This window comes from Colletotrichum fioriniae, assembly GCF_027942845.1.
Source record: "Colletotrichum fioriniae strain IMI 355084 chromosome Unknown scaffold_1, whole genome shotgun sequence".
Classification (NCBI taxonomy): domain Eukaryota; kingdom Fungi; phylum Ascomycota; class Sordariomycetes; order Glomerellales; family Glomerellaceae; genus Colletotrichum; species Colletotrichum fioriniae.
In genome coordinates, this window is record NW_027076837.1 from 1,066,189 (window position 1) to 1,093,325 (window position 27,137).

General features: G+C 54.6%; 7 protein-coding genes across 7 annotated transcripts; 4 read left to right on the forward strand and 3 right to left on the reverse strand.

The window, feature by feature from the left end:
* Nucleotides 1-4,976: 4,976 nt before the first annotated feature.
* UTP4 (U3 small nucleolar RNA-associated protein) lies at nucleotides 4,977-7,721 on the reverse strand (the record flags this gene model as incomplete). The annotated part of the gene is made up of 2 exons (XM_053195429.2): nucleotides 4,977-6,691; nucleotides 6,746-7,721. 2 exons carry the CDS (start codon nucleotides 7,719-7,721, stop codon nucleotides 4,977-4,979), a joined length of 2,691 nt encoding a protein of 896 aa, XP_053047082.1.
* A 1,496-nt stretch (nucleotides 7,722-9,217) lies between these two features.
* Nucleotides 9,218-10,783, forward strand: NPT1 (nicotinate phosphoribosyltransferase; the record flags this gene model as incomplete). Its single annotated transcript, XM_053195430.1, has 3 exons — nucleotides 9,218-9,413; nucleotides 9,523-10,582; nucleotides 10,651-10,783. 3 exons carry the CDS (start codon nucleotides 9,218-9,220, stop codon nucleotides 10,781-10,783), a joined length of 1,389 nt encoding a protein of 462 aa, XP_053047083.1.
* A 1,374-nt stretch (nucleotides 10,784-12,157) lies between these two features.
* Nucleotides 12,158-13,586, forward strand: N0V96_000294 (uncharacterized protein; the record flags this gene model as incomplete). The annotated part of the gene is made up of 3 exons (XM_065755894.1): nucleotides 12,158-13,098; nucleotides 13,289-13,466; nucleotides 13,518-13,586. 3 exons carry the CDS (start codon nucleotides 12,158-12,160, stop codon nucleotides 13,584-13,586), a joined length of 1,188 nt encoding a protein of 395 aa, XP_065615134.1.
* Nucleotides 13,587-13,907: 321 nt separating this feature from the next.
* On the forward strand, nucleotides 13,908-15,013 carry N0V96_000295 (uncharacterized protein; the record flags this gene model as incomplete). The annotated part of the gene is made up of 2 exons (XM_053195432.2): nucleotides 13,908-13,914; nucleotides 13,989-15,013. 2 exons carry the CDS (start codon nucleotides 13,908-13,910, stop codon nucleotides 15,011-15,013), a joined length of 1,032 nt encoding a protein of 343 aa, XP_053047085.2.
* Nucleotides 15,014-15,038: 25 nt separating this feature from the next.
* N0V96_000296 (uncharacterized protein) lies at nucleotides 15,039-15,839 on the forward strand (the record flags this gene model as incomplete). The annotated part of the gene is made up of 1 exon (XM_065755895.1): nucleotides 15,039-15,839. The coding sequence occupies one exon, from the start codon at nucleotides 15,039-15,041 to the stop codon at nucleotides 15,837-15,839; it is 801 nt and encodes a 266-aa protein (XP_065615135.1).
* A 1,231-nt stretch (nucleotides 15,840-17,070) lies between these two features.
* Nucleotides 17,071-19,032, reverse strand: N0V96_000297 (uncharacterized protein; the record flags this gene model as incomplete). Its single annotated transcript, XM_053195433.1, has 3 exons — nucleotides 17,071-17,914; nucleotides 17,993-18,772; nucleotides 18,878-19,032. The coding sequence occupies 3 exons, from the start codon at nucleotides 19,030-19,032 to the stop codon at nucleotides 17,071-17,073; spliced, it is 1,779 nt and encodes a 592-aa protein (XP_053047086.1).
* A 2,620-nt stretch (nucleotides 19,033-21,652) lies between these two features.
* On the reverse strand, nucleotides 21,653-22,195 carry N0V96_000298 (uncharacterized protein; the record flags this gene model as incomplete). Its single annotated transcript, XM_053195434.2, has 1 exon — nucleotides 21,653-22,195. One exon carries the CDS (start codon nucleotides 22,193-22,195, stop codon nucleotides 21,653-21,655), a length of 543 nt encoding a protein of 180 aa, XP_053047087.2.
* Nucleotides 22,196-27,137: the final 4,942 nt, after the last annotated feature.

The following is a 27,137-nucleotide window of genomic DNA, read 5'->3' on the forward strand; positions in this document are numbered from 1 at the left end:
AGCGGCTCAGTGACGCGTCATCCACCTTGTCTCACATCGGCGCTCCAATGGTGGCTTGCGTGTTGTTCCCAAACCCGTTGCCACCCCACATCAGACTGCACTCCTTTCGTCTCGAACTGCCACAACTTTCCACAAGGTCGCAGACAAGCGACTCTGCAATTCTCCATAATGCCTTATTCACAAATTAGAGAGCAGAACTGCAGAGCTTCCAGCGAGGGGTGGACACGGAAACACCTTATGACTGGACTGTCAATTTTACCTACAGGTACTCCTTACCAAAGCTTTCTGGGGCTCAAGACACCTCTCATTCCATCAGTCCATGTCGGCTTTCGGCAGAGTTGCCAAGGGGGCCTGCATCGTGACCGGCCAATTACACTCCTCCCACCTCCCGTCTGCAGAGTTCGGACCTTTCATATTTTCGTTCGGGCTGGCTGGTGTTTTGAGGAATTGAATGTGTGCGGAATGCTTTCAGTTGCTCAAATGGTCGACTTTCTTTAAGACACGAAAACGAAACATCTCAGTGGAAACAACCCAGTCGATTAGGCTGTTGTAACGTGTCGCCAGCGGGAAGGTTGCACGATGAAGGCATTTCATTCCATAATGGGACGAACGAGTGCTAACGACATCGAAAGTCTCTTATGGCCCTCCCGACTCTATGAAGACACAGGCATCGAGTTGTACCTAGTCGAGAGTCGGCATAGCCCGATGGAACCGGGGATCTGATTGGATCGTCCTCATCCCGACTGAGAGAGCCGGACTCCGATTTACGCGAACTTCAAAATGAGAAGGGCTACGAATCCTTCTTCCTAGCATCCTCCGGCCTTGTCACGAGTGTGCAAGATCGCGACTCATGCTCTCACAAGACGTGTCGTTTACTTCCAGCACTCTCAGTTCCAGCACATTCAAATCATATTGGACTCCGCCCCGGGCTGCGTATTCGATCGTCCTCTTGGCCCCCATTTTGCCCCTTCCCTCGATCTGTGAAACCGGGTTGGCCATGATCCCAAATGTCGAGATGACGAACCATTGATTCGTCCAAGGTTTCGTGCCTCTGAATCTTCGTTACCTTTTCGTTTCCCCTTCACCGCTGCCCGCAGGCGCCCCGCCCCCAAGTTTCCGGGTGCCCTTTTGCAGTCGCAATTACACGTTAGCCGCACTTCAGAATCTTTCTGGTAAACCAGCCTCGGGATAGTCAAGCCACACCACTTATCGCCCAGTCACCTTTCGTGATTCGAAAAGAGGAAGAGACGGCAAGACAAAGGTCTTTCTGCAGATGCCGTTGTCTTCGAGCTGCTCTGTGTTTCTCTCTGCCCTGCTACCCAGGCTGCCGGGGCTACTTGCGTGGTCTGACCCGGTCTATCGCCGTTTGTTCACAAGGGAGGGGGGCGGCCAGAAGAAACCTCGAGCGGGACGCGCGTACCCTGGACCCCCTTCCGTCCCTCGCCGTTCCCCCCATGGATGCAGATCAGACTCGAGAAGGACGACGACCGTCTAGACAATTTGGGCTAGTGTCATTCGATGCCCGCCCTCTAAACCTCTCTCAGCCGCCATGCTCGCTCTCGCCCGCAGGCGAGATATTAAGGTATTGGTTCTTTGGACAAAGAAGGATGCCCTGGGCTGAGCAATACAACGAATCCCGGTGGGATATCTGAGCCAACTTCTATCCAGAGCCCCGGTTCTTTTTCATCCGGTCTTTTGTTTTTGATCTTGCCGGATATGCTAATTGAAGCTGGTTGATAGGTTACTTGCCCGTGGCCTTGTCCGGGGGTTGGGCGTATATTACACCTTGTCCTTTACCGAGAGACTCGAGAGTATGGCTCTGTATTCGTACGGGACGGCGGTGCCGTTCGGGGCTCGGGGGGACTTTGTTGGACGAAGAATAAGAATCCACTAAGGCCACGACGCCAAGCGGATATTGGACCCTCCATCCCTCTCGCCCCCCGTGTTAGAGGGCCGACGACGGCAACGTCAAATTAAGTGAGGCTCTTGCTTTGCGCCTGACTCTTGCTTCTTGTCAATGTCAGCACTGCAGCAGCGTGGTCCGGTCCAGCGCGGCTTTCGCGTATAAGTCGTACACAAGCCTCGTGTCACGGGGAGAGTGATCTGGTGTTTTGAGATTTGAGGATGACGCACGCACTTGGGCAACGGGTCGTGGGGGAACGTGGAGGAAGACCGAAGTCTGTCTTCCTTTCTCGGTGCCTTGTCCTACGGTCCCCCTTGCCTGTCGGACCGTCGTCGCTATGATCTATCCTGTCCATCGTCATATCCCCTTCAGACTTCGTGGGGTTCTTGTCCCGAGGACGCAGGAGTAGACTCCGGCTGGCGGGGGTTAGAGAGACACGGCAACAAGCGAGGCTATCAAGTCGTCAAGGTTGGTCGAGTGGCCGACGTTTGACAGCATGGCGTGAACGGATGGACAGAGGGAGAGAGAGAGACTTTGACACTCCCCGACAGGGTTGGCCTCGACGGCGAGGTTGAAGCTTAAACTACGTAAGCCTGGTTTGGTTTCTGGTTTCTAGCTCTGACTTGGTGCCGGGCTACGCGGCACTGGCTCCATCTGGTGTGTCCTCGATCCCGATACCCGTGGCGTCGTCGATAACGTAGTTTTTGGCTTTCTCTACCGGATGGCATGTAAATTGCGGGAGAGCAAGGGAACGTGGGTTTCTCCTTTGCCTTTTGGACGGACCAAGGACTCTGGATGACGCTTTGCTGGCAGGTATCGGTCAGGCGAGAAGCAAAGGTTGAAGCCCAAGGCGTGCTGGCGGTCGCTGCGTATGCTGGTTGTTTTTTCGGTGGTCTTGATCGCCTCACTTTCGAGCTCTTTGACGGCTCTAAGTAGCCGAGTCAGCTGGCAAGGCCGAGTAGCCTTACCGTCCGTCCGTCCGTCCGTCCGTCCGTCTTACAAGCCGGCCGGCGTGTTCACCTACCACGCGGGTACGCGGGCGCTTTCTCTGGTGTAAGCTCTGCTTCCTTAAAGGCTTAGACGCGCGGTACGGAAGGAAGATGGGCCGAGAGTGAAGCCATCACGTACCTTTTCGCTACTCTATCCTGGCACATACTCGGGCCCTCTTGGCCTAGCGTCTACGGATACGGATACCTACATCATGTGGGCTACGGAGTATGGAGTAGTAAGTACGAATACTGCCACCTCGGTCTCGTGTTGGGCTGGCCCAATGTTGGGGGCAAACCTCGTTACTACACCCCACGTCACGGAGGGTGGAGAGACTCTAGAGAGGCAGCAGGCTAGGAGGTGGAGGGACGAATATCCGTAAGGTAGCACGGTTAGGTAGGCGACGCCGAGACAGGACGGGTAAAACGGGGGTCCTGGTCCTGGTCCTGGTCGAGCTTAGGCAGGTAGCCTTGTTGGGTTGACATCGAGTATATGATAAACGACACCGGCTGTACGGCATGGGTAACTTGAAGGTTTTGTTCGTTTGTTGTTAGGCGAAGTAGGCGAAGTGGGCGATTTACGGATGTGCGAGACAAGCTTTTTCGCTAGGTGTTTTGGGAGCTGGGTGGTGGTGCCCATATTCCGAGGATGGATGATGTGGACTTGCCTCCTGGTGCGGGAAGGGAAAGGTAAGAGAGGTTTCGGATTTCTATGTTTGATGGAGTAGGTATCCGTGGAGACTAGCATGGAGCTTCCCGCGGCATATTTTGGTGACTAGAAGTGTTGGTTTGTCTATGTTGGTGTTATGACGTGTATTGATGTCTATATGGAAACAACCATCCCGATGTCGTGATGATAGATGCGTGGGTGCGGGTATTTGGTATTTGACGATTGATATTTGGCATGTAGCTGTCATGATTTCAACTCTTCCCTCGTCATTTATTCTTGCTCGTCAAAAGACTGAATAATCTATCAAACAAACAGCATGGAGACTAAACGTGAATCTTCTATCTATCTGTATCCATCCCTCAACTGTTTCCAGACACTAGAGAAATGAAGACGGTCTAATCGAGGAAAAAAGAGAGCAGAGAGACGAGTTTACAAATGCTTCCAACCAACAGAGCAAATAGTTCGCCAAACAATACATGAATCCGCGTATTAGGTAGTTCCTCTGACTAGTCCTTTTCCTTGGCAGTCCATGTTTGATCCAGGCTAGGCTCGTAAGCTTCTACTGTGCGATCCCATTCCAATCTGGGCCATTGCCTCAATGCCAAGACATATTGACAACGAAGGCATTGCGCGGCCTTTTTTCACTTCCTGCTTACGCTGCGAACGAGCCAGCCATACGTCCTCGCATGTACTCACATGTTTCTCGTACGTTCTCATCCTCGTTCTGGTCTTTGCTCTTCCTTGGTTCCGTAGAGTATTTGTACACGCAGTAGCACTCTTGGCTCTTTTAACTTGCATCTATATCCGACTGCTCTCCCTTCTGTCTTGTAAACTCAAGGGCCTCCACTATCGATTGCCAACCCATTCGACATTTGGTCGAAACAGACCATCTGGTCAACATGATGTTTATAGTAGTGGAACGCGGAAGCGAAAGCAGTAGTGATCAAGAGAGCTCTCGAGGACTAATGAGAGCAAGTGACATGGGCAATATAGGAGAAAATGTACAATATATCAAAGTTCCATCTACATCCATTTGATGCTATACTTTTTTTAGTCTACCTTTAGTACCCATACACAAGAAAGATTTCAGATCCTAGGAGCAAGTAGCGCCGAAAGAGAACCGAAATAGGTACCTAATGCGACATATGCAGACTAAGCTTGGAATCTTGGGCGGTACCCTCGTTCAGTAGGTCAGGGGACGGTTGTAAGACAACGAACAACTGCGTGACTGAACAGATTCAGACCAACAGTAGCAACTCCAGGATACCTCATGGCTCAATGTGCCCGCGTCTACCCTCACCCCTTAGACCACCAGACCTGGTCCGCCCCTCCAAGCCGAATTCCCTCTCTTCACCGTTTTTTTTTTCCAACGTCCACGACAAACAAGGGTACCTCAAACAGAGACAATCGCCCCCTTTCACCTCTCCCATTCGTTGGCACCAAAGTATCTCGCAGGAAGATCCACCTCCCAAATAGGCCTCTCAACAAGAACAGCCTCGAGCGAAGGAGTCTCAGTCTTCTCCCCGTCGGCTGCGGCTCCCGTAGTACCAGCACCAGCAAGGGGCGCTATGCCCAAGATGGGACGGTACTTGTACGTATACCACCATCTCGTCTTCCCCTCGGCGCCCGCCTCCGTCTGCGTCTCGCGGTTCCGGTTCCGCAGGGCCGCGAGCTCGCCGCCCTCGCTATCGCTAGCATTCTCCCGCTCGTTATCATCGTCGTCGTCGTCGCCGCTGGATTCGGCACCGTCAACGTCCATGGCGTCCTCGTCCTTGGAGGGGGCGTTCTTCTCAATGTCGTCCTGCCATTCCTTTCCGCCGGCCTTGGAGCCGACGAAGCGGTCGACCTGCTGCGGGACAATCGCGCCCACGTCCATCCGGGCGCCGGCGCCGCTCTCGGGTCCGCCTCTGCGCTTGCGCTTCGTGCCGGCCGCGTGCGGTACGAGGGCGGCGTTGGTGGGATCCTGGTCCGTTGAGTTCGAGGGGATACCGAGGTCCTGGGAGAGGTCGAGCATGAAGAGGAAGGAGACGCCGTAGATCCAGATGCGGGGGCCTTGCCAGAGAAGACCCTTTGCCAGGTCGCGGGTGTCGCGGATGGTGGCGGGGAGTCTGGAGATGGGGTTGCGGCGGGACCACGAGGTGAGGGAGCCGGCGACGGGGTGGAAGGCGAGGATGTGCCATGCCGTCGTGACGGCGACGAGGGTGTAGTCTGTCGTCGGTGCGCCGTCTGTGGCGGCGACAGTCTCGTCTGAGAAGGAGAGCACCACGGGCGGTGCGGGGAGTCTGGGGATGAGGGCTGCGCGGGGGTTACGAATCCAGCTCTCGGTTGAGGCGGTGTCGTCCTCGATTGACGAGTCCTCGCTGTCAGAGTCCGATGACGCGGCTTCGTCGTCGTCTTCGTCTGAGGTGGTGTCCTGCGGGTTTCCGAGGACCCAGGTATCAATGTAGCCGGTCAGATCCGCGGCTGCGAGCATGCGGCTGTCGGGTGAGAAGGCGAGCTGAGTGATGGTCCTCTCATAGTTGCCGAGGCCAGCCTGGGGTTGCTGCTTGGAGGTCTTGCGGTCCAGGCGGCGGACGACGCGAGGCTTCTGGATGGTGATGGTGTTGTCGTCGTCGTCGCCACGGATGACCTTGGCGATGAGGACCTTGGATCCCTTTTGCACGGCGGCGATGTAGCTGCCGTTGGGCGACAGAATAATCTTGCTGGCGCCGTTTGAGAAGGTCTTGGGCACGGCGACCGAGGCGAGCTTCACGTCCGAGGGCTTTGTGGGGTTCTGGTGCTGCAGGTGGAAGGCCTTGACGTCGGTGCCGGTGGCGGCCACAAGGAATGAACCGTCCGCGGTGATTGCGGCCGAAGTGATGTTAGACTCGCCCTTGACTAGGATGGTCTTGAGGAGCTTGCGGTTGTTCTCGAGGTTCGCGTCTGCGTTGGCTTCGGCACCGTCCTCGCCGTAGAGGCCGTCAAATGACTTTTGCAGCTTCCAGATGTGGATTTCTCTGTCCCACCAACCCACGACCAATCTTGCTGCCGGAGCACTGGTGAGAGGCGGTGACTGGGGGAGACTAGAGAGGGTTCTGTGGTTCTCACGGCCGAGCTCCTTGAAAGGAAGAACGACGGGGGAAGCGTCAGGGCCTTGAGAAGCTAGTCAGTAAGCGCAAAATGAATATTGGGAATCACGTATCTTACCTCCTGAAATAACAACGCTCATCTTGTTGCTCTCGAAAGAAGCCATGGCCTTGACGTCGTGCTCGTGGTACTTCCTGCTCCAAACCTTGCCCCATCGGGCGCCAGAGGCACCAGAAGTCTTCTTGTACAGAACCGTACGACGATCCATGCCACCGCTCATGATGGCGCTACCGTCAGCACTGGTGGCAAGGCTGAGGACATCCTGCTTGTGGCTCTGGATGCGCTGCATCTGCGTGTACGTCTTGCCGTCCCAGATGCAGACCTGGCCGGTCGAGTCGGCCGAGACAATATCCCCAGAAGGCAGAACCTTGACGCTCCAGACAATGATGTCCTTGGCGCCTCCAGCCAAGTCGGCGCCGAGGGTCATGGTCCGCACCTTGTTGCCGTTGCGCGTATCATAGGCGCAGATGGTGGAGTTGGAGCAGCCGACGACGACAATGTGGCGCGACTGGAAGGCGACGCTGACCATCTGAACCTTCTTGCTGGGAGACTTTACAAGCATACGCTGGAAGCGCAGGTCATTGTCTTCGATGGAGTATATGGCGAGCATGCCGTCAATGGTACCAGCGACGAGGCGCTTGACGGGATCGGACGGGGAGGCGGGAGGCTGGGCAGCGAGGCACCAAATGTCGCCGTGCTGGCCGCTGGCGTGGCGCATGGGACGGCCGGTCTCGAGGTCCCATTCTGTGACGGCGGAGGTATATCCGATGCTGAAGAGACGCGAGGTCGAGTTGGCGTCGGGATCGTTAGCCCAGACAAGGCCGTCGACGGAGCGGTCTGAGCCGGAGCGGAGGACGGTCTCCTGGAGCCAGGAGCCGCTTAGCGGGTTCCAGATCTCAATGTCGCCATTTGCGCGACCGACTGCGAGGCGGGAGGCGGTCGCTTGGGCCTTTGAGCGGGTGGACGGGTGAGAGAAGGCGAGGGCGTTGATGGCGGAGGGCGGGTAGGGGACGAAGCGGCAGCGATGGAGGTCCATTGCGAAGGGAACGTGGGTTGGCCTCGAGGCCTTGCGATCGTGGGTTTCGGTGGTCAATTGGTAGCAAGATTGATCGGACCTATCAATCTCGCGAGGAGCAGCTGTTGAAAGCAACCTCGTGGGGTTCGGTGTGGTGGTGGTGAGGCTGGCGAGGTTTGGCGGGTGATGCAGCTTGTCTTTTTTTTTTTTTTTCCTGCGACCTCTGTTTGCTCTTCCTGCTTTGGCAAAAAATAAAATAAAAAAAATCCACGGCTGCCAAAAAGTTTTGTCGGCGGTCGGAGGATGCAAAAAAATAATTAAGGTGTGGTCTGTGCTCAATGTGCCCCTCCACCCCGCTGGCGGGACGCGTCTTAGAGGACGAGAGTGCCAAGTCGCATCTCTTGAGTCTTGATTCTTGAAGGAGTTGGTTGCAAAGTTATGATGTTGATAACTCTGTACGATACTCCAGCAGATTTCTAGAATCTCTGTAATTCTTATTACAAGAAGAATCTTTTCTCTGTGGCTTCATATGCAAGGTACCTCTTTCGGCGAAAAATGCGCCGCTATTGCTGCTTATGTCATACTCTCGCTTACATAAGTCCACCTCAGAGGTTTACCTTAGCCACGGCGTCTTCCGCAACGGCAGCCCAGAGATTTCCCTAAAGCGTCAAAGAGCATCATTGGCTGCAAACATGGCTGGACCCTTTCCGTCTGCAAAGGCTAATGTGATGATTGCGCGCCAGTAAAATAGAACGATGGCTGCTGCTTGTTCTAGTCGTGGGAAGCGCGGAACCCGTCAAAACTGATGCGCCGGCCAACTCCGATGGTTGTCATACTTGCGCTCTCTGCTTTGGACTCGACTTGAATATGTTTCTTGTCGAACCTATTATGTGGTACTTGATTAATTTGGTAATGAAAGAATACTCAATATGTTAGAGGTGGTGAACACCCCAACGTCAGACAGAGGCACCAAGTAACAAGTCAATTACCTTGATGGTCCAACTTCCAGGGGATCCCATGGCCCTTTTTTCAGCCCCTCATTGCCCGTTTCCAAGTCGAAACTGCGACAACTAAAAAGTCGCATGGGAACTTTGACAACCCCTGCCCATCCGTTCGCCCATCTGACAGTGTGAATGCAAGTTCCATGAGTGTGCCTTATCAATCAGCTTCCATCCTGTCACATTCCTGGGCATGAAAGCTTGCTGGTTTTAGGAGTGTCGTGCAGCAGCTGCCAAAGTCCCACAGATTCGTCATCCTCCTCTTTCACAAGTACACAACCCCTCCCCTCCCCTCCTCCTCCTTGCTCCGAGCTTTGTCACGATCGCGCCGTTGTGACACGCGCATTCCGACCTCGCCTGCAGACTCTTTTTTTTTTTTTTCTGCCAATCTTTTCTTGTACCCAACTCAGCCCTTTTTTGCCTTTAATTGCGTCGCATTACAACCGCGACTCCCACGTTGTAGCGATTGCGCAGAATCCAACCACCACCACCACCGACACACCACAGGAATCCGCGACCATGGATTTCAACAGCTCGTCGCCTTTCCCTGAGGGCGTCATATCCTTCTTGGATACTGATCTCTACAAGCTGACGATGCAATGCGCCGTCTTCAAGTACTTCAAAGACATCCCAGTCACATACGCATTCACGAACCGCACACCCGAGAAGAAGCTTTCGAGAGCTGCCTTCAAATGGCTCCAAGAGCAAATCCGAAGTGAGTCGAAAGAGAAGAGAGAGAGAGAAAAGCCCCTCCAAACCCCCGCCCACCACTATCGAGACGCAGAACACCTGTGACTGACTCACCCCGTGCGGCACCTGAACAGAACTCGGCAACATCTCCCTCTCCGATGAAGAATACCGCTTCCTCAAGACCCACTGCACCTACCTGACCGACGAATACGTCCAGTTCCTCAAGGAATTCCGCCTGCGGCCGAGAGAGCAGGCCGTCGCGACCTTCCACCCCGTCGGCGACGACACGGGCGCCGACTCGGACATTGGCGACCTCCACGTCGAGATCAAGGGCGCCTGGCTCGACACCATCCTCTACGAGATCCCTCTCCTCGCCCTCACCTCCGAGGCCTACTTCCGCTTCATGGACACGGACTGGAGCTACGAGGGCCAGGAGGACCAGGCTTTCGGTAAAGGCATGCGCCTGCTCGAGGCCGGCTGCACCTTTTCCGAGTTTGGCACCCGCCGCCGGCGCGACTACCACACCCAGGCTCTCGTGTTCCGCGGCCTCGTCAAGGCCAGCAAGGAAGGGGAGAAGAAGGGTCTCAAGGGCAAGCTGACGGGGACGAGTAACGTGCACCTGGCCATGCGCTTCGGGATCCCGCCCGTGGGCACCGTCGCGCACGAGTGGTTCATGGGCATTGCGGCCATTCACAACGATTACAAGGCCGCGACAGAGTTGGCGCTGCGGTACTGGGTCGGCTGCTTCGGCGGTAAGCTCGGTATTGCGCTGACGGACACGTTTGGCACGCAGGAGTTTTTGAGGTCGTTTAGTCAGCCGGTGCACGCTCTCGACAGCGACGAGAGCAAGTTCAAGACGGCGGACGGGAGCAGGCTGCTGACGTATGCTGAGCTGTTCCAGGGCGTGCGCCAGGATAGTGGTGATCCGGCGGATTATGTCAAGATGCTACGGACGTACTACGACAGCCAGGGTATCAAGGACAAGAAGACGATGGTGTTTTCTGACTCTCTTGATATTGAAAAGTGTTTGGAGTACCAGGCCATTTCCGAGGCGGCGGGCTTTACACCGACGTTTGGTGTTGGCACGTTTTTGACGAACGATTTCAAGCATTTGAAGACGGGTGCTAAGTCGGTGCCGTTGAATATTGTTATCAAGCTGAGCTCCGCCAACGGAAACCCGGCAATCAAAATTAGGTCAGTTTCTCTTCCTTGTCGCTTCGTCTGCTGCAAGTCTGGTGTCATGTGCTAATGAGATTCCACAGTGACAATATTGGCAAAAACACTGGTGATAAGGCGACGGTGAACAAGGTCAAGGGCGAGCTTGGGTACGTCGAGAAGGAGTGGAAGGGCGGTGACGAGACCCAGCGTTGGGGTAAGGACGAAAGCAAGGCATAGATGTGTGGTGAGTGCCATTTAGATCTCGTCTGGCGACAGATTATGCAAGAGCCAAGGAGGGAGGAATATTTTGCAAGAAAGTACCTAGATGAGCATTACGAGACAAAGGTGGGAAGGCATGGTGGAATCGGAAACGCATTGATAATGAAGGTAGCAGGTGTAGACCTTGCGAGATACCTATTGGATGAATGAAGCAGTGGCATATGGCCAGCAGCATTGGCAGATGTCTCTTCCTTCTCCGTCAGATGTGTGCCCACCTGTCACTAACAGGCACAGGATGTACTAAGGCATCCCAAAGCGAGACGTTGAGGTGAGAGGGAAGAGCACCTTGAGTCGCAGTGCGGGAAGGGATGGCACTGGTGCCTCCCGTTCTTTCCAGATCCAATAGCAAGGTAAGGTCCACTTCCCCAGGAACCAGGAGGTACCTTCTTGCAAGGAGCAAGTTGTTGTCAAGGTCAGAAAGGTCCATTGGTCAGATACCTACCTACCTTAAGGCAGGTGAATATCATCAGGAAGCAGCCCCACCAGCACCTTCCCGCCTCCACATGCCTCCTTCCTCCCAAGGAGGGTGGAACGGTACTTAGGGGGCCTATACACCTTTCCTGTCACCAGCACCCATCCGGCCAACTGGCCGGGTGGTTTCGACTCTGACGCAGAGTCGATATTAAATGAAACACTCCAATGACTTCCGTGCTGGAAACGAGGGGCGCGCTGTTCGAATTCGAATAGGGGCGTGAATTCTAAGGTGAGTATCCCCCCTCCCTCCCCTGTTTCTTTTTACTTCTTTTGTAGCTGTTCATTCTATTGTTTTTGCGGCCGGATGTTACTGCTTCTGATCTGCTAATATCTCAACAGAAAGGTATACATTTATCGGCTGGTTCTTGACTTGCCCAATTGGAAGTGGTGAGCGTAGCAGATGCAATGCAGGCAGAACCACGATGGCCAATGTCAAAATCTACCGGCGTACTCTTCTTTCCGCACATGATTGCAGAGAATAGGAGAGGCCCATCCCCTCCTGCTCTCTTAAGCTTCTGACTGGGAATCTGGAAGGCCCTCTGTCACTCTTCCTCTACCACTTGCTTCCTGTTTCCGCCTCTTCGTGAAGGAGCAGCAGTGGCCTTCCTAACATGACGAACCGCATATAATCCCCTCATCCCCACCCCATCCCAACTTCAACCTCTTCCTCTCTTCCATCCACCTCGTAGACATCTCATTCTCTCCAACACATCACACTCTCGCTTCAGTTTTGGCTCGTTTTCTTGGAACTCAAGTTTTGGAACCTTCATTTCCTCGGGCAGTGCTCTACACGCAACACATCCTCGTCATTCCACTCATTCTATTCTCGTGCGTTCTCAGTAACAAAGAACCATCATCATGCGGCTCCCTGGGCCCTCGATGCCCTCACAACGCCAAAGCCAGACAGCAGCCGGCATAGCCCTCGTCATCTTGGCCCTCTTCACAGCCTTTGCTGTGACCCAGGCTGTTCGACCATCCCAGGCCGAGTCCACTCTCTCTCAGAGGGACAACATCGTTCAGGCCAGGCAATTCCTTCCTTGGATCTTTGGCGGTGATCAAACTACCACCATTGCAAGTCCTGCTCAACCCGCCATTACTACTCCTCTCCCTGCGGCTGCACCACCCACTCCCAACAACCAACAACAGCAAGGTCCTCTTGGCGGCGTCATTCCTCAAGTAGGCCATATCATTCCCAGTCTGCTCGCTTCTTTGACTTCAGCACTTGCGGCAGTGGTGACTCCGGTTCCATCCATCCTCAACCCGGGGAATGTCGTACCGGTTGTCACCAAAGTTGTACCCGCGCCGGTTGAGTCCATACTCCACCCTGGCGGCGGCCCCGTTATCCCAACCGCCATTCCCAATGTCGAAGGATCCAATGGTGGACTCCTGCCTCCGATACAGAGTGCAGTCAACAGCATCGTCGGCGTCGGTGGTTCCACTCTACCTCTGCCTACCGGGCCTGGACTTCCTGTCCCTGTTCCGACACAAGTGGTTGGCGGCATCCCGGTTTCTGAAGTTACTGCGGCTATTGGCAACGGCGCCTCAATCATCACCAACATCCCAGAAGTGCTTGTCAGCGTTGTATCATCCATTGTCGGCCATATTCCTTCGGCTGTTAACAACCTTCCCTCAGCAATTCCCGTATCTGACGTCGTCGGTGCCACCGCAGTCGTCCCAGGCCTCTCGTCTTTAGTTGCAAGTGTTCTGCAGTCAGCTTCAGTCATTATGCCGCTTCCAACGACGGCTCCCCAGCTCCCTGAAGACTTGCCTACCGACGGAAATCTTTGCACCGGAGTCAAGTATGAGAGCGGGATTCCTACTTTCATTGCTCTTCCTTGCCCTGGGCAGTCTTCTCCTCCTGCCACGCCGGCGGCACCTTTATCTAACCTGCCAGCTTCGAATTCTGCAGCCGTCCCAGCCAACCCTCCTGTATCTTCTCAAGTTGGCCTTTCCACTCCTGCAGCAATCCTGACAGCTGGAGCTTTGCAGTCGCCCCCAGCAGCATCATCTCCGGCTGGTGGCGCGAACGCTACTCCTCCTGCCAGCATTCCTTCGACGCAAGCTGGAGCCGGAGGCCCTGGCAATAATGGCCAACCACAGAGTACTGCTTCAGCAGGCCAGCCTCAATCACCTGTGCAATCTTCAGGTTCGGTGGATCCCAAGCCAGGTAAGAAACAGTCTATCGTGATTTGCAAAGTGTACTAACTTGCCTCTCTAGCCAACCCTCCACCTGCTGCTACTCAAGCCCCCAACCAAGCAAGTAGCGGCGCAGGAGGTCCACCGATAGCATCAGCTCCCACAGCAAGCCCCCTGACAACATTGACCATCGCCGCCGGAACACCTCCATCCAATCCAAACGGCGCGCCAACCAACAGCGGAAACGGACAGAGCCCCTCTCCAACTTCTCAAACAGGCGGCTCGATCTTCGGAGTTGACGACGGACAAGATCCTTCCTCTGGAGACAACATACCACCAGGCACACCAGTCATACCCATTTCCGATTGCCCTGCCGTTGTCCAATGCCCTGCATGCCCGGCTTCCCCAGCAAAGCCTCCTTCCGGCTCATGTCCTTGCCCTGGTCGGGGCTACTCTTGTTCAGAGTGTCTCAATGGATGGTTTTGTCCCCCAGAGGAAACCCCGATGCTGCCAGCGCCCTGCGGGATGGGATGGCCTTGCTACCACTGCAAAGGTGGCTGGTACTGTGCTCCCGAAAGCAACAACATGGCACCCACTGCTGCAAACGATCCTCCCGTCGTTGTTATCAAGACTGTGACAGCTTTTGTTGCTCCCCAACCCACTGGAGTTGGCAATGGTGGCACCGGAGACGGTGGCAACAATAACGGTTCTGGCGACGGTGGTAATGGCAACGGAGGCAACGGCAATGGCAACGGCAATGGCAACGGCAATGGCAACGGCAACGGAACGCCTGGCAATGGTGGCTCTGGTGCTGGCAACGGTGGCTCCCCGGCTGCGTCTACGCCTTGCACGACGGCGAGCAATGGTCAGTACACCGGCCCTCCAGGAAATGATGCCGGCTCGGCCCCCAACCCCAGCCCGGATAACTCTGGCAGCGGCAATGGCAATGGCAATGAAAATGGTCACAGCAATGGAAACGGTAACGGCAACGGCAACAACGATCCTGGCAACGGCAACGCAGACAACGGCAATCCTGGCAACCCTGCATCAACGCCTTGCACAACCACCGGCGGCCAACCCACGAATCCATCTGGGTCTGATGGTGGCTCTGGAGATGGTTCTGGAAACAGTGGTCCTGCCAACGTCCCCGAACCGCCGGTTGCATCTTCTGCTCTCCCTCCCTCCAACCCAACTCCTTCAGCCAGCCCTGGACAACCTCCCAGTCCCGTCTCCCCGGCACCTAACGGAAATCCTCCAGCTGGGTATGGCAATTCCCCTGCGAACCCTGCCAACGGCAACCCTGCCAACGGATCTGGTAATGACTCAGGCTCAGGTGCACCAAGCGGCAACGGAGCACCTGGCAACACCGGCCCTTCAAGTCCAGGACCCGGCGGCAACGCAGGTGCAGGCTCTGGCAACCCTCGCGCTGGATCTGGCAATGGATCTCCGAGTAACAGCGGACCTAAAGCCGCTCTTGAGGTTACTGGCTGGGAGTACCTTGGATGTTTCAAGGACTCTGCCGTTCGAACACTCGATGGCGACCCATCCATCTACTTCACAGGGGAGCATGTCGAATGAGAAGTGTATTGCACATTGTGGCTCGATGGGCTTCCAGCTCGCTGGCACGGAGTACGGCAAGGAGTGTTGGTGTGGCACTGCGTTCCAGCTGGCCGTACGCATCCCGGAAGAGCAGTGCAACGAAGTCTGTGATGGCAAGTCAACCGACATCTGTGGAGGTGACTGGGCTGTCACTGTTTACAGTAAAACCGGCCAGGCTTTGAGCTTGCCGTCCGATAACGATGTTGCCAATGGCGCCGGCGGTGGCAGTGGCAACGGCAACGACAACAGTGGATCTGGCACCGGCAACAATGGAGGTGCCGCAAACCCACTATCTGCGCCCCAAAATCCTGCTCCGGGACCTCCTGCGGGACCTCCTGCCGCACCCCCGGCATCACTCCCTCAGACACCAGGTCAAGGTCAGCCTCGACCACCCCCGGCAGGAAATCCTCAAGACAGCAGCACCACTCCTGCATCTCAAAATCCTGCACCGCACCCTCAGATCGACATTGCTTCTCTCATCCAGAGCATCATCAATGCGCTGCCCAAGAGCAGCCCTGATGGCGCGTACGGCAGCAGTCTGGGAGCAAGGGACTCTGGGTCGTCTGGCAGCAATGGACTCGCGCTTCCTGTCAACTCTGCCGTTCCCGATAACAGTGCAGGAGGTTCGTCGATGATGGGTCCGGGCCCTATCAACCCTATGGAAGGACTCAGCCGCTATGGTGACGAAAAGAAGGAGGTGCCAAGCCGGAACATGAAGCGCAGCAGCATCATAGGCGGCGAGCCGTCGCAAAGTTTGACGGTACCATCTGCGATAGAGAAGATGAGTATGATGACGGATGTTTGACGAAGGCGCAGGTTTAGAAGGAGAGAGTTTCATGCTATCACGAAGTTATGATGATGTATGACTTATGATCATGGATGCTGGGTTCTTGTTCAGCACGTGCGGTTACCGTGAGTTTTTGGGAAAAGACGGGCTATTACCTGTGAATATTGCCTGAGCTCAGATAATGTAATAAAACATGACTTTGAACGTTCCATCTTGAAGATTCCTGTGTGATTAATCTTCAAGCTCGCCCACTTTGAAATAAATCATTGGCAGGTTCATCGGAAGAACGAAGAATTTGACCATAGAAATAAGACACCTAAATGCTTGAGATGTGAAAGGTTCAACAGCAAGGCACGGGAAGTTCATTCTTTCATTCACCATAAACTTCAATACCCGTAAGCGTACTGTTAACGCCATCGGATTCAGAACAATGATAACAGCAGCGGTAGTCGATCATATACATCATACATCACGGCTCTCTCTCTCTCTCTCTCGCCTCTCAGGTTCCAGTACTGTACTATCTACTTACCTGGCTGACTGGCTCCACTGACTATGGCATTCTCACTGTGATCAATGCGTCCAACTTTGAGCTCCTACGAATTCCACCTGATTTCTAGTCGATTATGAAGTACAACGAGTAGAAGCGATGCATGAGATCCCTAAAGAGAATGGATATAGTATGCTTCGAACCTCGAAAATGTAAAGCTGAGCAGCGAGCCCATTCGGTCTCGATGAGTGCGGGGGGGGGACGGTCGGGGCCCATTTTCTGTCGGCAGCTGAGGTGGGCCCCGGACCCGGGGAATCCGGAGCCACTGAAATGCAGTGCTGGACATGGAACCTGACCTTTCAGTGAAGACCTGAAGGACAGTACGCAATGAACTCCGGTCCCTCTGGCAGCTCTGCAGAAGTTTGAGATGAGACCGCGAGGTCTAGAACTTGAGAATATACCCACCCCCGGTCCGCGTCCTCAACGTCCCCAGAGCTATCGTTCCCGTGGTGTGCGATTGGCTTGCTGACTTGAGCCATTCTGAGTTTTCCATAGTTGAACACGGTACAAAATAGGAGAAACATGGGATAGCTAAGTACTAGTCATTCAACATTAACTATATATAGACTTTTGCCTCGTGATAGAAGGCTGTGACGCTTCACACCTTGGGAGTTGAGGAAATTATTTCAGTTTCTAACACATTGGACGGAACAGGCAGAGAGAGGATTGGAGTACGTTGGCACTAGGTACTTTTTCCTCTTTTCACACGCGCGTCGCATCCAAAATGGCATCCGTCAACCACCAATCGACCCTCTCGAGCTGAGCCTTTTGCGAGACCTCGAGCTGCGTGCTCGTGGGCAAGCTCTCGTTCGCGTTACTCTGGTACGCGAACTGCGGGACCAATCTCACGGGGGAATCGACAAACTCTTCTGCTCCTCCTAGGGCGCCGTAGCTGTGCCACGTGGGCGACGTGGCGAGCTTCTCCTTGTTCGGGTCGCCGCGGCGGATGAAGCTCCCGATGTAGGCGCGCCACTCGAGCGCGAGGCTCTTTTCAAAGGGTGTCATGACGGCCGTGGCGTTCTGGAGGTAGCTGTTGTCGGCGGAGTGGGCGACGTAGTTGAGCGGGTACGGGTTGGTGCTGGCGCTGGAGGAGGAGTAATTTGTGCCGACGCCGGGGGCGTTGAAGCGGAATGCCCAGACTCTGTTCTCGCCGACGGCTTTGGACATGTATCGTCCCACGAGACGCTCGGAGCCGGTGATGCCTTGCTCCCCGAACGGGCTGAGGGCCATGATGTAGGACTTGAAGAGTGTCAGGAAGAAGTTGTCTGGGCTGGCGTAGCCAAACGTAGAGTTGTTGGGGTAGTAGCTGGCGGCCTGCTTGACCTGGCTGTCGGTCAAATTCCAGATTCCGTTTGTGGTCGAGTCGAGGACGCTCGTGTTGCGGGGTGCAATGTTGGCGCCCTCGTCGTTGACGAATCCCACGACTGTCTTGACCTTGGCGACTTTGCCCTTTTTGAAGAGCCGTGTGACCGAGTCGGTCAGGGTGACGCCGTCGATCATGGGCAAGAAGGCGCCTGAGCTGCCAAAGGTGAGGTTGTTGAATTCGCTGGGCAGTAAACGTTAGCCGAGGAAAATGTTCATCTTTGCGCCAGCATATGGGGAGTTCAAGGTGGTGGTTCCATACCCTGAAGAAGCCTTGTATTTGGACAAGGCGTTGTAGGCATTCACCATTGCAGGAACGGAGGCACCTTGGAAGCAGTCTAACTGAGCCTGTCCGTTTGTGCAGTTGAGCAGCTTAAAGTACTCGGCGTTGCGGTCCGCGAGCTCGTCTACGCGGAAGCTGGGAGATCTCTGCACGGAACGGGGCACAGCCTTGGAGAACAGACCCTGGTTGTCCCCGTCGTAGAGCACCATCTGCGAGACGACGGCGTAGCCACCGCCGGACTGGCCCATGATGGTCACGTCGCCAGGGTCGCCGCCAAAGGCCGCAATGTTCTGCTTGACCCAACGGAGGGCCTGGCGCTGGTCGAGCAGACCGGCGTTGGCCGAGGGCAGGGACGGGTGGGCCATGAAGCCGAGAGCGCCGAGGCGGTAGCCGACATTGACGGCGATGAAGTCTTGGCTCTGGCCGACCCAGTCGCTAAAGTCGTTGTTGGGCGCCGCGCTGTATTGCAGACCGCCGCCGTGGATGTAGAACATGACGGGGAGCTTGTCGCCGGCTTTAGCCTTGGCGGGCTTCCAGATCCACAGCTTGAGGCAGTCCTCTTGTCCGGGGCCGGAGCGCGGACCGACAATGTTGCTGTTGACGACCCCGTACGGCGCGCCGGCGAACTGGACACACCGCAGGGCATTCTCTGTCACGTCAATTACGTCCGAGCCCCGAGCCCCGAGGGCCTTGGGAGGCATGAAGCGGAGCGAACCGACTGGGGGCTCGGCGTATGGGATTCCCTTCCAGGAGGCGACACTTTGCGAACCCAAAAAATTCAGAGTCAGCTACTTTTGTCCCGGGAGGATCAAGACAAGGAAGGGGGCAAAGGTGGCAAGGTTAGAGTTAGAGTTCCGAACATACGTTCCATTGTTCTGGACCACACCTAGGTAAGAACCAGCCGAGCCAAGGTTGATGACGGGGTTGGTTGCGTTACCGCTCGGTGGAAGGCCAGCACCAAGCGCGGGTGAGGCCGCGAGCAGCAGCGCAGCCGCACTGGCAGTCAAGACAAACAACATGACGGAAGTTTGATTGAGCTTGGTGGTTCGCTTTCCTCTCGAGGTGTAATGCCGTGCCTGAGATCTAGCTGTAGATCACATCAGTTTCTTGGCGGGAGAAACACAACGGGATCTTTTATAGCCAGAGGCCCGGCAAAGGCCCGGCCACTCGGCTGGGGCCAAGCTGAGAACCGCGGGGGACATGGAAATGGCAAGGATGGCCAGGAAGAATGTTCAGCAGAAGTCGAGATCAGATGAACTGCCGACATGGGGTAGAGATGAAGAAGCTCAAGAGAGATGCTTAGATGCTGTTCAAATGCGGAGAATGTGGAGATTCTCTGGGGTCCCACTGCGATTTCCCCAGATTGTTTCCCCGCAAGGGGGGGTCATTGCTTTTCCCCGACCCCCTCGCACAATGGTTTACCAGAGTGCTGGGCCCGTGGAGATCGTCATCCGTGTCATTTAGCATTCTCCCGCAAAGGAAAAGGGCCAGCTGCAAACTTGCATCTTTTGGGGGCTCGTGTGGGCCTGGCATCATGTCCTAGCCGAGGGTATATTGTTGCCGAGGATAATGCACCTTTGACGTAACAACTCTGTCTGGGAGATGTCTGAATCCGAGTTTGTGGTTAGCGGTGCATGCCGGATTCTATTAAGCTTCAGGATCATCCAAGGCCATACCAGTTCAGCAGTGATTTCGATCTCCAGTACTGGGTAAAGTCTCTCTACGGTCTTGCTACTACATCACATCGATAGTCTCACTATCCACAATCTAGCCTTGCACCTTCCCATGCTTTCTTCCAAGTTCTTCATTGTGTATGTTACGACAGAATCATTCCCCGCTATGTCTGTCCACAGCAAGCCATGAAGTATGGTTCATACCAAGAATCAAAGGTCCCTCTATCTCCTCTAGGTCCTAGTACTGTAGCGTTTACCTGGTTGACTGCTTCCGCTGGTCATGGCGTTCTTTGGTGTGATAAAAGTGCGTCTACCTTGTCAATTGATGAATTAAAATCACCGGAAGCGATGACTTATGTCCTCCAAGAAGAATGAATGTATGCGTTGAGCGGATAAGGTGAGCAGCGAGCCATTCAGTCTCGGGGGGTGCGAGGGGACGGCCCGGGGCCCGCTTTCCACCGGCAGCTGAGATCCGGTCCCGGTGAATCCGGAGCCACTGAGCCGCGAGACACCAATAGGTCCGCTGGAGTCAGGTTCCCAACCCCTTGCGCCCTCCAAACTTCTCAAGACTTACCTTACCATAGCACCCATCTGGCTAGCTGGAACCGTTGGACACGGTAGTTTGTAATCCTTGCGCATTTTTGGTTGTGATTAGCTCCCGCGACTTTCTGCTTGAGCAGCGAGCCGACCGTAGGTACCGTACACGGCTGTGCAAAAGACCCGTTTCCACAGGCAGCCGGCTTCTGTCGCGGTGGGTCCGGAGTCACCGAGCGGGAGGCATTCGCTGGCTCGTCGGGGCCAAAACACCTTGGACCCATTTGCAGCCATCAAAATGCAGCGCTTCTTTCTTGAACGCCACGAAGACGAAAGAGCTCCTCGTGATGAGCGAAAGAAGGCGTTTTCATCGCCCGCTCGCCCGTCTGAAGTGGAACTCACCCAGCAAAGCCAAGTCACCTGTCTCAGCACTCGCCAGGCTCTCCGCAGTAGATACAAATACAAGTGAACTCGTATACTCCCATAGCGTTGCTTACGCTGGAGGATTGTAGAGGCTGTGCGACATGATTGCCGGAAGAGCGGAGATGCGAATCAGCGTCCAACTTAACGGTGTAGCAGTGCTGGCTTGCGATAGTGAGGTTCAATCAGGAAAAAGTCAGCCCATGAGGCGACATATTTGCAGTCGAATCTTCTCTTTTCGCTCGTTGCCCCGTGCAACATCTTCCGGTGCCAAACGTTCCTCCCGCTTCCTTCTAGTAAGTTGGGAGCAGTCGCCACTCTCGCCGCCGCCGCCGCCGCTGACTCATACTCCCTGCCTCCCATCTCAGGTAAGCATATCGCAGACACTTTGAGTGAGTTTATATCGCAGTGAAGTCCTTGCATTGTACCTTGCTTTGACTAGACTGGAATGGAGGACCGGCCAATAGGCTCAATCGCTATCCAATCCCGGTGGAAAGACGGGCGCAGGCGGGTTCGCAGGTTGTGAGATGGTGCATTTCCTAAGGTATGTACAAAGGTAGGTAGGTGCCGCTCATGCGACTGCAGGTCACTTGGGGCGCCTTTCGGGGCTGCGAGCCTCAGGTGAGAATTCGCGAGGAACACTCGTCAGCTTACATGGTTTCATGTGCTCCACGGAACGGTGAAGCGCCGCAGGCGGTTTTGTTTCCATAAGTAAAGTTTCGATACTAACTTGATTGAACAACATGCTAAATACATTTTCCTCCTGTGAACGCAGACAGTATATCGCGTGCTTTTGTCACGTACTCTGCTGCTATTATGCTGGTCTAGGTAGCTGCCTTCGGCCGTATTCACCGAGTAGTATCGTAATGTTGTGATGTGATCTCATTATGTCGATCGGCCGTTTGTCACTTCATATCCGGGGACCTCCATAGCCCAGCCATGTTCATTTCTATCGCCCTCTTTTCCCCAATGTCCTTGTTTACTTCTTCAAATCACCCTGACTCTCTCATTCTTAGATCTGAAGAGCGCCGAATGTCGCAGCAGAGAGAAGCAGAGCGCCAATCGTCAGCCCCAATGTGTTGACGCCAGCAGGGACATGCACACCCGCGGCGGCAGCATTCGCCGACGAAGTCGAGCTAGAACTGCTCTTACTCCCGCTCGCCGAAGCCGAAGCCCCGGACCCGGAACCGCCCGACGCAACAACACTCGCCTGCGCCGAAGCGGGCGGGTCAATGTTGCCCGTCGCCGTGGCGGAGGCGTTCACGTTGCCGTTGTCGCGGCAGAAGACCTCGGTGTAGCCCGCGCCCTGTTCGAAGAGGCAGTCTTGGAGGTCTTTGACGGATTGGTCTAGGGCGAGGCAGTAGAGGCCGCAGTTGTCGTAGTACGCGACCACGTCTGCGTCGTTGCAGCAGGCGGACATTATGTCTGTGTGGTTGCCGCCGTAGGGCATCGCACAGACGCGGTCGTGTTCGGGGGTGTCGTAGAGGCTTGCGGTGCAGGTCGAGGTTGCGGAGGGGGCGGCGGCGGTGCCTGTTGAGACTGCTGTTGAGGACATTGTTGCGGTGTTGTTTTGGGGGATTTGGGAGGTGGTGTGAGGCTGTGGTTGTGATTGGGTATTAGGAATTGACCGTATCGTGATGTTCGTTTTTGATGCTTCAGTCACTGGTGATGGCGGTTTGTGGGATGAGGATAGAGAGAAGGAGCAGAATCACTAGAGCGGGACAAAAAAGGGAGGCGGGGAGGGAGGTAAGGAAGTAAATATGGGTTTTGCTCTTTCTACCAAGTCCCATTAGCGAGTCCAAGAAAATCCCATCCCTTTTCTTTCTTCTCCGTTTCCCTGCTTTTTGTCGTGTATTGTTTCCCTGGACTGGATCCTAATGGGCGCGGTGGCTCCAGTCTGACGTGTGACAACAAACGAAAAAACAGCTGAAAGCCATTCTGCATATCCCGGCAGTGCCCACCCAGCCGCAAGCCTGCAAGCCTGCAATGCAGGTTTAGTTGTGCATCCGCCATCCTCCCTCTTTCTCTCTTCCCCGCGGTCGATCCTATTAATATCGGGACCGTTGATTGGGAGACTGACCCCCGTTGTCTAGTGGGAGTCGATCCTACCCCCGTAATGGCGTGGTCTGAATCCTGGGAGAAGCTCCTTTGTGTGGAGAACGGCAAAAAAAAAAAAACACAGGGGAAAAAAGGGAGAAGGAAACATCGCGTTGGGCTGTTGGTTGGAGGCTCCCCAAGCTACCAAGCTTGCCAGCCCGCGTCGTTACATCCGTCCGACGTGCAGTAGTTTACTAAGTGGTAGCTTTGATGTGCTGGGCTTTCCCATTGGCGTCGGATCGGCTGCTGCCCGGCAACCGGCAATCGGGAAGCCTTGAGGTAAGGGAAGGAGACACTAACAATTCGTTGGTTGCATCCAATGGACTCGGGGACTCGGGAGCGCCTGTTGGATGGTGTGGTGTTGTGCCACCATCGGGAATTCTTTTGGTTCGATAGCTATCCCACCGGTCCTCAACGGAGCTCCCGGGAGGGAGCCGGTGCGGTACCCCGCGTGCACCGAGGTCGCCCGGGCTTCGCGACGGGATGTGTCGAGTTTATTAGGTGACCAATCAGAGGGGTTTGCGATACGAGGGAGGAGTCGTCATCTGAGACCTTGTTTGAGAGAAGACTCGCAGAAAAGAGAGAAAGTGAGCCTCGGGAGTTCAGCTGTATGCGAGGTAAAGTTGGCGGTGCAGATTGTGGCTTGATGTCGGATGGGTTGACTGGTGATGCAGCCCGGTCATAACGCGCAGTTGCTTTTTTCACACATATCTCAAGTACCTTACCTGATGAACTTGTTTTCCGTGCAGCCCTATTTTTCACTGCGATTTTAACTCACTCGAAGGGTCTTCCGCATTCTTACACGAGGGGCCGAGAGCAAGAGTCAATAGCGGTGGTGAGAGTAGTGATGGGCCCTCCTCCCCTTAGAAAACGATGATTTCGGGCTTTTTGGCACGAGAAGATGCTGCACAGGGCTGAACTAGAGAGGATTCGCCTATGGATGTTTTTCATTTCAAAGGCTTATTGTGGCGATTGAACCTCATCATCGCGAGCCAGACTTCACCACACACCTGGGCATTGGCAGATTGGTTTTCATTCTCAGAACTTTGTTTTCAGCTCCTCTTGGCCGCCTGCACTGCATTCTTAACTCACGCAAATAGGCGCGTGACGGGTCAACTACGCCGTTCTCTTCATTACACTGCAGTCATAGCTCACGAAAAGGGGATTTTTGTTTCCGTGTCGTCGGAAAATGAAGGCAAGTCGGTGACTGAAGGTGCGGCACAGGTTAATTACCCCGACTTGCCAGCGGAGGCCTCTCGCTCCGTTACACGATGATCGGAGCCGGCTGCTGGTGGAAGTGGGTCTGTTGTACCGCCTGACATCTGCTAGGCTCATTGCTATAGTAGAAATCGTAGGAGTTTAGCATACATCAAAGAGCTCTGGGAACCCGAATGACATCAAACAATATTTTAGAACCGAACAGAGAGCTCGATACCACAATAATGGAAGGAAGGTAGAGGGCTCTAGAACCTAGCTGCGTTACGATGCGAGTAAAGCAAAGACTGGCGGCTACAGAGCCCGGCATGATGTCAAACTGGTGATCTATTCGGGCACTGGGACTTAGAAAGTGACAAAGCGGACCAAAGTTCCGCACGAATATATCTTCAGCCTTGGCGCAACCATACTTGAGCGACTGAGCCCTCCTCTCTTCAACCACGTCCGCCGAAGTCTTCCGCGTATCACACCCCCTTCCTCATTCATCGCCGACACTAGGCGTCCAAGGCCATGTACCTAAGCTATTGCGTCCTACCGTCGCACGAACCGTACTGCACTGCATCTTTAACCCACCCGAAGAGTTCTCGAAGGGAGTGCTTACTTAACTGCTTTCTGCGTGAAAAGGCGGTGTAGTTCACTGCATTCTTAACTCACGCAGAGGGTCTTCAACACCCTTCTTGAACAGGCTGAAGACAAACGTCGGCGGCGGATCCTCTCCAAAGTTGACCATCTTCTCAAGGCTTTCCATATTATGATCACATGTTTTTATCTTTGTCCAATAAGGCGAGTTACTTCATTTGCATGTCGCTACGGAGGCTTGAGTTGCTGCGGTTTGGACCTTGTTACCGCCCAACAGTCGTGACGGCTTGGATGCTGATGCAGCTGATAGATCTTACATTTGGCTTGCATGCCCCTCCTCCGAAGCCAATGAACATCCTCCGCCACGATGAGAAGTATGAGAATCTCTTCACTGCATTATCAACTCACGCGAAAGGTCTCGGAACCCTTGGGTGCGCACCCTGTTAGCCTGCTTGCCTGCTTTATTCACTTGCCAAGCAGGGAGTGATTGAGAGAAGAAGGCACGGACGGGCAAGAGGGGGGGGTGGCAGCGGCATCACTTCACTGCATTTTTAACTGCTCCAGAGAATGCGTATTTCACACCAACCCCCCATTCTCCTGCCGCAGTACGTACTAGGTAGGGGACAACGGAAGCGCAGATGCGGGATTTCTGCCCGACTTGCTCGCGGGATCCTTCTCCGCTCGGAGCCGGTAATATCTGCCCAGTCCGGATCCGAGGTTCGGTGAAAAAGTGGATCGCCCGGCCGCTGGCTCGGCTCTTCAACTGGTCTTCCTGCTCTCTCTCTCACCTGAGCATGGCTTTTCCGCTGACAGCATCCGTTTGGAGAAGCAAAAGAATATGGATGCAACTTCAAGATAGCGCAGTAGAAACTTGTTCCTGAATATTCTTTTGCTGTGGACTAGGAAAGTCTCAGACCAGTCCAGGCCAGGCCACCTAACTAAGAGAGGGCCCTCGACTTAACTTGAGGTACTATGCGTACCGGGAGAGAATATTGGTCCCGATGAGGATAGAGAAAAAGTATTCAGGGCTAGATATGAGGCACCTCGAATGATTGAAAGCTTACTGTTTACTTTGGTATGATTATCTAGGAGGTCAAAGGTACCTTGGGCTGATATAACAAAGGTAGCGTATCCCACGTTTGTCCCCCACTTGGAATGAAGGATCTGAGGGGTCTCAACTACTCGCGCTCTACTGCGTAGAGCCGGCCCCCATCAACCAGATATTCTTGCAAGGTAAGCATACCACCCAAAGCTGCACTTTCAAGTTCCACAACCTTATACCTATCAGTGCATACCTTCTTATCACGTTACACAAGTCTCCCACCCCAAGCAGCACCATAGCAAAAACCTCCATAATCTACACATACCGCCAAGACCCAAATAACTCGCAAACGTTTGAAAGTAGCACCCGTCACACAACCTTCTTTTCACAGAACCCGTGATGAGGGAGGGGGAAGCGGGTGCTACCGTCCCGTACGGGAACTGGACCCAGCCGCCCGCGCCCAGCTTACGAAGCATCATAAATCCAACATAGTCGAAACGTTCACCGGAGGGAAAACACTGGTGCAACAACGGCCAGGATACCCGTGCCATTCCACTGACTCCGAATATTCCCCCGCGGACATGTCAATATTCTCCGACTCCCTTGGCAAGAGCCGCACGCTGCATGTCAGGTACTCACAACATTGCTCACATACTCTTTCATCACTACAAGGAAGAGCACATTGAAAAAGTCATATTCAAGGATGAAGCCGTTGCAGTGGCCTCACCAATACCGTATTTCATATTTTTCCTAGCTCGGGGGTATTCCTGAAAGATAACAAAAGGAGCTCGCGCTCCTGTGCCCATGTATCATTAATGAAAAAAACACAAAAAGAGTATCCCGCAAAAGTTTGTCCCGGCCGTAGAACGCCTTGCTCGGTGACCATGGCTTTTTTCTTGGTGCATGCAGCCCAAACCGAAAGAACCTGCAAATATTACTCCGTCGCTCATAACTGGTGAAAGTTGCACTTCTCCAGGGAGACCCTTAGACAGCCTGGTTGTATCCAGCCTAGGTCTTGCCTGTCATGCTCACCTTCGTCTAATTTTGATTTCATAACATGTTGATAATTGTATTCGTGGGGAAGGCCGGGGTGGAATGGAGTCCTGCGTTGGGCTCGGATTCGACAGTGCGCCGATACCGTCATACTCGACTAAATCGTTCATCCCGCAAAGTTCAGCCCGTCGAGTCGACGATGATGACTCTCTAGATCGGATCTACGGATCTAGTTCTCTGCAGCAACGTTTGTGAAACCGCAGTACTGAAACTGAACGCCATCGAGCCCTACAAGGGACGGAGGGGTCTCAGGCGTATCGAATCCTCCATCCCCTCCGCCGCAGCGTCGAGACTCGAAAGGGTTGAGACAGCCGCACGAGGGAATGTGGCGTACAAAGGGGGGGAGGTGAGGAGGCGTTCAACCGATTTCTTTTTAGGGTTTCCCATCCAGCGACAGATCCAGCGATTGGGTGATGTGTGGCGTCCCTTAGTCGTCATCCAAGCTTCGCCCGCCGCATCACCCGCTCGGTTCTGTCTGAGCGTGGTCGGGGTCCACCTTGGCCAGACGAGG